Raw genomic sequence first — 9,052 nt, 5'->3', positions numbered from 1 at the left:
GGCTCCTGTGTGGTGTAATGAGTGGTCCCTGGGATCCTATGGGGGTTTCTAGGGCCTGCCATGCATCTTTTCTTCACGCTCTTTATTTGTGCCTAACGAGGGGGCTTCTTGATGTATTATTCAGGGACAGCAAGCTCACCATGCTGCTCAGTGAATCCCTTGGCAACATCAACTGTCAAACCACGATGATTGCTCACGTTTCCGACTCCCCGACGAACTACATGGAGACTCTGACCACCGTGCAGCTGGCCTCCCGCATCTACCGCACCAGGAAGAAGAAGACCAAAGTACTAGACCTTTTCTTCAAATTTATCTTCATGCAAAGCATTTAGATCAATTTTGTAGATTAAATTGCGGAATAAAAATGTTTTGAGTTAAAGGTTTTGCTATAGGGTCTTGAGAGACTCTCACCATAGTCATCTAACAGGTTGTGTTTGTAATTTCATACATTTGAGAAGCTCACAAATTTTAACACATCCAAGAAACATCGGATTATATTCAAGACATAATTTGCTCCAGTTTTTGTTGATACCGCCCTACTTGTTTTGCAGCTAACTTTGCTTCAGTAATTGCTGCTCACCTGGATCAGGTGTGTTCAATCAATCAGAAACTGGGGTGATTGAATCCAGCTAATCAGCATATTCTAAAGCAGGGTTAGCTGCAAAACAACGGCAGCTCTCGAGGAACAGGGTTAGTGACTCCTGGCCTAGAGGGTCCTAGAGTCCGATAATTGGTCAGAAGTGTTAGTGGGAAGTTTCTGTAGAGCACATCAATTCCTGTTCAATAAGAACAACCAGAATTCACATTTATGGCTCATTATCGATTTCTGATCATGTAAAGGACCTTAAGTTTGTCTTATTTTCAGAAAAATACATTATATTTCAAATGGTCTTATATGTTTAGTTTTTTTTTTCTTCTTTCTCTACAGTATGCTTCCAGTTCCTCTGGAGGAGAGAGTTCTTGTGAGGAAGGCTCTTCTCGTCGACCCCCACATCTTCGACCCTTCCAAACACGTGGTGTGACTTTGAATTCTGGCAAGCCTCCACTGTTCTCCAGTGAACCTGACTACACCTCTAGCAGTGAACAGTCCTGTGACACCGTCATCTATGTCGGACCAGAAGGGACTCCCTTATCAGATAGAGAGCTGAGTGATAATGAGGGCCCACCCTCTTTCGTTCCCATTATTCCTTCCTTGAACAAAAAGCGAGTCAAGGATCCACCCAAATCAGATGGAGACCATTTAAAGTGCAACACCTTTGCAGAGCTGCAGGAGAGACTTGACTGCATTGATGGTAGTGAGGGTCCTGCCACAGTTAGCACAGAGACCAGAGCAGCACAAGCTGAGAAGACTGAAGCTACCAACTCCACAGTGGAGACATCTAAATTGAATAGGACTCCCTCTCAGAGTTACTTAGAAATAAAACTGATAGCAAGTGATCCTGCACAGAGAGAATCTAAACTCCCCTTGGCTGGATGCCTTGTAGATTCTTCCAAAAGGACAAGTGCAGATGGGGAGAAAATCTCCCCCATCTTTGCTCAGACATGTCTGACAGGGCCAATTGAAGCTTCTTCTTATGATCCAGAACCTGTTGTGCGACAAAAGGTTTTTTCCAGTCCAGGCTTACCAAAGCCATCCAATTCAACATCCCCTCCAAGGACAAACAAGGCAGCTGTAGAATTCCAAGAAGGCTTGCATAGAACTCCCCCAGTAGGCATGAGCTTCCAGGCATCATGGCAAGGCCATTCTCTAGGTCCGTCTGATGCAGATAGGGTTCATCAGACCACCAGATACCCTTTGGAAGTCAGTAACATTAGAGCAGCACTGTTGGGAAGATGCCTGGATATGGACTTGATGAAGACTACAGTCACCCTGCAGCAGCCTGTGGAACTGAATGGGGAGGATGAACTTGTGTTTACTATTATAGAGGAGCTGCCTCACAGTCTTGTCCCAGACAATGGCCGACCTTCCAACCTTCATACTTTTAGTGCTGATTGCTCTTTGCAGGCCTTAGCTCCAGCCTTCAGCCCCGTTAGCATAATTACTAGCATCAATGATGAGTATGATGCTTATATGACTCAGCACAGGGAAAAAGAAGCTGACCTCCAGTCATCTTCAGGGTCCTGTCCAACAGAAACTGCTGACAATTTTTCAACAAACCGAAACCAGGGCATTGCTGCATCAAATATGTTCTCTGGACTTCAGCCACATGGCCTGAAAAGCTCTTTCAATGACAGTGGCATCTGTTTTTCAGAGCTGGATAGTTATCCCACCACCCCTAGCAAACCACCTTCTACCAAGGGGCCTCCTTCCCCTGGTTCATCTTTCACTAAAATCTCCCCTAAACTAAGAGCACACACTCTAAATGTTGCAGAGATAACACAGACTTCCCATCACACCGCCCGTTCAAGCCTTCCTAGGAAAACCAAGTCTACCTCATCTTCCACTGTGGGTTGCAGCAGACAAGATGATAAACAGGATGAATTTCTATTTCAAGAAACCGGTTACATTGATCATGGAGAGATGGAGTTCTTTTCAGCAACTAAATTATCAAGGAATGGTACTACTCTTGCTTCCTCCAAAAAAACGGTTGGAAAGTTCAACAGCACACCTCGATCTCCAAAGGCGCAAATACCATCTTCAGCTCAAAGAGTTGTGGATGGCTGTGAGAGGTTCAGCAGCAGAAGAGGAGATACTTTGATTAAGGTACCCCAACTTACCAGAGGGGCAACCACCCTGGGAACTGTCTCAATCCCACAAACTGCTGATTCAAGGTGGGTAAATGAAGCTGCATCTGCAATCAAGACAGTTAAGTTTTCATCACTAGGCAAAAAGCCAAATGGACAAAGAAGTAGTGCAATGTCCAGGTCTGGATCTGAAAACATCTGTCCCGCTTCACCTGTCAGACAGTCCGCCCAAGATCAGAAGACAAGGTCTCCAAGTGCCTTAAAAACAAGCATTGAGAGTGGAAGATTTGCATTCCCTAAAACCTCAGAAGAAGAGCTCACCGTAAGGTTCCGTTCTGATTCATTCAACCACAGGACTTCTGGTTCCAAAACTGATCATGGTTCCCCAAAGAAACTATTGAGTGTAAAGACCAGGGAAAATAAATCAGATTCTGCAAGATCCTACCAAAGTCAGGGATCTCTGGAGAAAGGTGAGAGTCTGGCCTTTGCTGGTTCAAAACCAGAGGTGCTAAGAGAAAGTAGCAATGTAGGAGTAAGCAGTAGACTTAGATCAGTGCCAAAACTTGGGCTTCCGGGCTCAACCTTAACTTCTTCATCCCAGGTTTCATTTGCTGTCTCCGAAGTTACTTCCAAACTAGGGCAGGTTCGAGGCAGTTCCCGAGCTGCTGTTTCTGGTGGATCAAAGACTCAAACACTGTGCACCAGCAGCTCCAAGAGCTTAAGTACTCCACAAAAGCTTCCTGAAACATTTGCTGAACGAAGCGCCAACCTTCCCCCAACTGGCAAATCGACCATTTGCTCGGGAACTGGAACTAGGACAGGAAGAGGCACTGTAATGGGAATGAAACAAGCCATTAGCCGGGCAGCTAATAGCCGTGTTAGTGAATTGGTTGTTGGGTCACCAAGGAAGCAGCTAAGCAAAAAACCTGAAGTGACGGGAAGTGACAGCACTGGGACTGCGACAAGTAGCATCATCAAGTTGCCACAAACCACTATGCTGCCATCACCTTACAGCAAACTTACATCACCTCGTCGGCCCCAGCGCTACAGCAGTGGGCACGGTAGTGACAACAGCAGTATCCTTAGTGGTGAGCTGCCCCCCGCCATGGGCCGTACTGCACTCTTCTACCACAGTGGAGGAAGCAGTGGTTACGAAAGCATGATCCGCGACAGTGAGACTACCGGCAGCACCTCATCAGCACACGACTCCATGAGCGAGAGTGGGACGTCCAACAGAGGCCGTGTTTCTAAATCGCCAAAAAAAAGAGGAAATGGTAGGTTCAAATTAACAGAGAAAGTTGTTAGATAAGTAGGAAATTCATGCTACATTATTACCATTATATTCTCCATTACTTTTGTCACTGTATATCACATAAAGTTTTCTGTTCTACTCTTGATTTTTTTACATCTTCCCATTCATTTGTTAAGGTTGATAAAGCTTTGATCCAACAGATAAAATATGTTCTCCTCTGTCTGTGGGTCGATGCCATTGACCTCTATTTTTTAGACATCTGTCTTGTTGATTTAATACATATTTTATTTTCCCTGCTATCACAGTTTTTTTTAAGATTTCCATCCTATATCTGGACATTTACAGTACTATCAGATTTAGGTGATATTCTGAAAAAAAAAACTGCAATCTGTTTTCCTTGGGTTTTATAAAGTCAATATAATTTTCCCTCTGGAACAAGTGGCAGGCTGGAAGGTGAGGTAGTAGTTAGCCCTCTTGCCTCACAGCAAGGACCTGGTTGGAATTCGGGCTGGGACCTTTCTGTGTGACGCTTGCATGTATTCCTCTTGCTTGGGTTTTCTCTGGGCACTACGGCTTCCTCTCACAGTCCATAAACAGCTAGATAGGTTGATTGATGATTCCAAATTTTCCCTAGGTGTGGATGTAAGAGTCAGTGTGTTTTTGTGTGGCACTGCGATAGATAGGCGACCTTGTTCGGGGTATACCCTGCCTTTGTTCATGAGTCAGTTGGACAATCTCCAGAAACTGAGTGATCATAAAATAGATCACTCAGTTTCTGAAGATGGATGGAAGGATGGATGGATGGTAGACAATAGTATGGTTCGTAGAAAGCATAGACTCCAATGTGCATGCCCAAAGGTGTGGCCACTAAGATTGATAGTCAACGAATGGGGGAGTGAGGCCAAAGGGGGAACGCTGGTGGGTGATTTGAAAAATGAAAGTACCTAAAATCCAGGTCAGTTCACTTTGATGTACAACCTAAAGCAGGAATGGAGAACTCCAGGGGTCTAGATTTTAAATTTTTCAGAAATCATTACCCACTCAAAGCTGATTAGCTAGATCAGCCATGTCCATTCAATTAGAACACAACCAGGAAAGTGGCCCCCGGTCCCCACTTCTGACCTAGACAGGTACACTGCCTGCAGAGATGGAGGAATTTGCTTTTGTTTGTTTGCAAGTCACTTCTGGCATGTCACAGGAGAGTGGCTTGAAGTGCTGTGCATTGATCACAAGTTTACCAGAAGGAGTCCACATGAGTCATTTTATTTTATTGTACCCCAAAGACTTCCTGTCTGCTAAACACTTTTCACGTGATTGACCCCTAGCAGTGAGGCACAGTAGAATATCTGTAGTGCTTCAGTGGCGTGTTCTGACTGCAACAAAATTGCAGGAGTTTGTGTCTAGGAGGAAAAAAATAAAGGGATTGACAATTTTTTTAAAAAGTGTTTAAAATAGGTCAACCTATCAAAATAGTTTCACAGCAGCATCCACTGTCCCACAGTGCCCATTGTCGTAAGGCCATAAAACATCCCATTTATAAAAGAAACTGACGAGAACTGTTCAGGGTGAACCCCACCTTTTAATTTCAATTGCTGGGTTGGCTCCAGCAATCCTGTGACTCCGACAGGGAATAAAACAGATTTAAAAGATGGATGGATAACTGATATGACTTTCTACTACTAGTACTTCTAAGGAATAATGAAAGACAAGGAAGAAACCTTCTCTCTGTATGACAAAGAGAATATTACCATCTTTATGGATCATTTTCTTCTCTCACAGTGATCATGAAATGAAAGTAGATGTACCTATCAAGTCGTTGTACCCACTGAGCACACTCAGGAAAATATCAATCAAACACACCACTTTTCCTGATGTCTCGGTGTGAACATTCATCCCTCTAGCTAGCGCAGTGAAATGATCAGTGTGTTCTTCCGTCCCGTCTCTGGTTGTGATTCATGCAGGTCAGGCGGTTGTCATTTCTCCACGGACAACTCATTTCGTCATCATGAATGTTTCATGAGACTACGCCGATTCCAAGCATTCAAATCCTAGTCCAATTATCACGCTCACACCCATCTCATCCTCCACACTTGAAAACACAAACCTTCCTCCGTCTGTCTGAATTCTACCCCTCCAGGAAGAATCACATTAGTGACCTTCAGCGTGGGTTTTAGGTGCTCTTTGGAGCTGAAAATGGCTATTGGTCTTGATAAAAGGTCTTGACTTTTACCACGTGAATAACTAACAGCCTGTCTTTTCACTTCTTACTTAATTCTCTGAAAGTGCTTGGATTGGGTGGTGTTAATCTATGTAATTAACTCTCATCTTTCTAGGGGGGTTCCAGCGGCGGCGGCTGATTCCAGCTCCCCTGCCAGACGCCTCCTCTCTGGGCAGGAAGATGGGGGGTAAGTGGGTAGACTTGCCCTCGCTGGGCAGCGCCCTGAAGACGCCGTTTGAAATAAAAGTGTATGAGATTGATGACATGGAGCAACTGCAAAAGAGGAAGGAGGACACAGCAGGGTCAGAGGTGAGGAGCCATGAGATAAAACATGTCAGGAAGAGTCTAGAACTGGCGCCATCTCCCACAAGGCACAGTCATAGTATATGCAGTAATTTCCTTCTATTGCAGTGATGCAACTTCAGCTAGTTTCTGCTCAAAAGCAGTGCTTAAACAAACCGTTGAGCTGATTCCAGGCTGAGTTTTCTGTGACAGTAATTGGTTCAGGAGAGAGTGATGGCTGGTGGAGGCTGCAGTGATAAATGAAGGCTGTCCTCTGCTGCTTGCTGAGTTAACGGCTCGTTGACCCTCAGCAGCAGAGGGGCGTATCAGGAGGAAGGCGCTATGATTTACTTTCAGTCAGATGAAGATGATGACAGACTGATGGCTGTTTCTGACAAACGTTCTTCCTTCCTTCTTTTATCTCTCTCGTTCCTGTGTAGCCACTCTACGACGTGGAAAAGGTGAGTTCATCATTTTAATGTTACAGGACAGAATAATTTATTCAAACGGGAAAGTTGTCCTTACTTTAAATATGAAAATCAGGATTTTTCAAGGTCAGAAAGCAAAACAATATCTGTTTAATCAAACTTTAGGAAGAATAGGAACAAAGGCTCTAGGATGATTCTTGTTTTATGGTATACCTTCAGTGTGTGTATGTGACTGTGACTATAAACCTCCCTGGGCCATAATAAAGTTGGAAAAGGATCATATACACCGTTTACCAAATGTAACAGTATTATGACAAAAATATTTAATTCCCAAACTACACTTTCATTGAATGGGAAACTAGGCTTACACTGCTTGGGTCAGGTTTTCCAGCTCCTTATCTCTATTTTTGTCCCTCTCACTTCCTGTTCACTGAATGCTCACATTGCACTATTTTACAGTTGCTAGTTCATGGTAGTTTACCAGTGCAATCCAGCTGCTTTCTCTTTCCTCCTAAATATTTTTATTGGATGTATATCAACAGCCCTTACATATTACTTTCTTGGACCTCTATTGGATTGACAATCTGTGGATCTTTCCTTTTCGTCTAGCTCAGAAACCATAACCAAAGTATACAAGAGAACTTTTATTTTGAAACAATTGCTACCTCTGGACTCCAGACTCTTCTTCAGTCCTCTCTCTGTTTACTTGACTCTGTGACTCATCCTGTGTCACCACCTTTTGGTGACACAGGATGTTGAGACTGTAATTCTTGCAAAGAAAATTTTAATAGGGGAAAATCAGGATGAGCCCAACTCAGTCTCCATATATTAAAATAGATCTAACAATCCTTAAAAGTAATGTACTTTTTGCTGTGAGTTGTGACAGTGTGAAGCAGAGAGGATGTTGTCCACCTCTGTGCCCTTAATCCTCCTCTCAGCCTCCGTTCTGCAGATTAACTCTACAGCCTGCAGATTAATGCTAATTTTATCTCTGGCTGACTTCTAATTAAATCCATCTGTGGAAGTGGGCTGAAATCTCAAAGCAGGTTGGGAGGCTCTCTTTCTGTTTGTGGTAATCCTGCCTCTCCGTTCAATAAAGCACCCTGTGCTCCACAGACTTTCTGCGGGGCTCTGCATCTGATCCAGCATCCTGTTTGCTCCTCAGGGTTTGCTCTACTTCAACGCCCAGCTGAGGATGCTGGAGAGGCGGCAGCAGCAAATCAGGGAACTGAAGAGCAAGCACGAGCAGCTGAAAGTGGAGCTGGTGGAGGCCAAGAGGCGGCTGATGCTCCACCCAAGCAGGTGGAGTGGAGAGTGTGAGTACAGGCACCTTCATCTTTGATGACTCATTCAAATTAGCATTCGTGTTACATCAAGATGCGTAACTGAACTCGTTTGAGAACGGAAATCACTAAATACATTATCACAGCTTATTCATTGCATGTCACCCAAAAAAAAAGATACCTTTTATGATCAGGCTGCCTGAAAAACAGTCACTTCACGTCTTCTGCAATCACAGAGGTGAACTGATGGAAGCTGCAAGTGTATTTGACCTGCAATCAAAGGCTGCAACAGTCGTCTCGCTGCAGCTGCTTGGTACAAAAATACACAATAATTAATAAATATATAAAGTTTGGAAACACGCTTTTATCCCCAAAGCAGGTCACACACCCAAACACACAGACAGACGCAGAGGAAGGGGAGTTTTTGCATCTGCATTGCAGCAGGAGCAAAAGCGGAGGAGCACCTGCTGGAAATGATTCTGCAATCGTTTGAAAGGAAAAACAGGAAAAAAGGTTGAGTCATGCCGAGTCACAGGATGAATCGGCTGAAGCTGAAAGCAGCTTTTATGTTTGTCATGAGCAAAAAAATTACAAAAAACAAATCAGGTCCTCTGTTTATACAATCTTGACAGATCATTAAAGGATTTTTTTGAATCTCAGGAAATACAATCTCCTTATGGCAATAAAAAACAAATTGCTAAAAATATTAGAAAAATCGATTATCTCTTGGAAGAAAGAAGGGAATACGTATGGAATAACTAATTAATTAGGAAACTACATTATTTATGAGACTTTATTGATGGACCAGATCATTGAGGTCAGAGATGATAATAGCAAAGTTAAATTCCTATTTTGCTCTTTAGACCAGAGTTCATTTGCTGGGATAGAATGTCCTCAGAGATTA

At 43.6% G+C, this 9,052-nt stretch overlaps 1 protein-coding gene across 1 annotated transcript in view; it reads left to right on the top strand.

Annotated features, from left to right (window-relative positions):
- The window catches only part of LOC112158211 (kinesin-like protein KIF26A), a 43,117-nt gene that overhangs the window by 29,580 nt on the left and 4,485 nt on the right, over positions 1 to 9,052 (top strand). Inside the window, exons 9-13 of the mRNA XM_036210586.1 lie at positions 125 to 287; positions 929 to 3,959; positions 6,271 to 6,464; positions 6,878 to 6,898; positions 8,031 to 8,181. Of these exons, the coding sequence (XP_036066479.1) occupies positions 125 to 287; positions 929 to 3,959; positions 6,271 to 6,464; positions 6,878 to 6,898; positions 8,031 to 8,181 (3,560 nt within the window). The remainder of the gene's footprint in view (positions 1 to 124; positions 288 to 928; positions 3,960 to 6,270; positions 6,465 to 6,877; positions 6,899 to 8,030; positions 8,182 to 9,052) is intronic.

The sequence above is a fragment of the Oryzias melastigma genome, linkage group LG24 (genome assembly GCF_002922805.2).
Source record: "Oryzias melastigma strain HK-1 linkage group LG24, ASM292280v2, whole genome shotgun sequence".
In the NCBI taxonomy this organism is placed as follows: Eukaryota; Metazoa; Chordata; class Actinopteri; order Beloniformes; family Adrianichthyidae; genus Oryzias; species Oryzias melastigma.
Note: the sequence above shows the minus strand (reverse complement) of the source record. Positions and strands in the feature narration are given on the sequence as shown.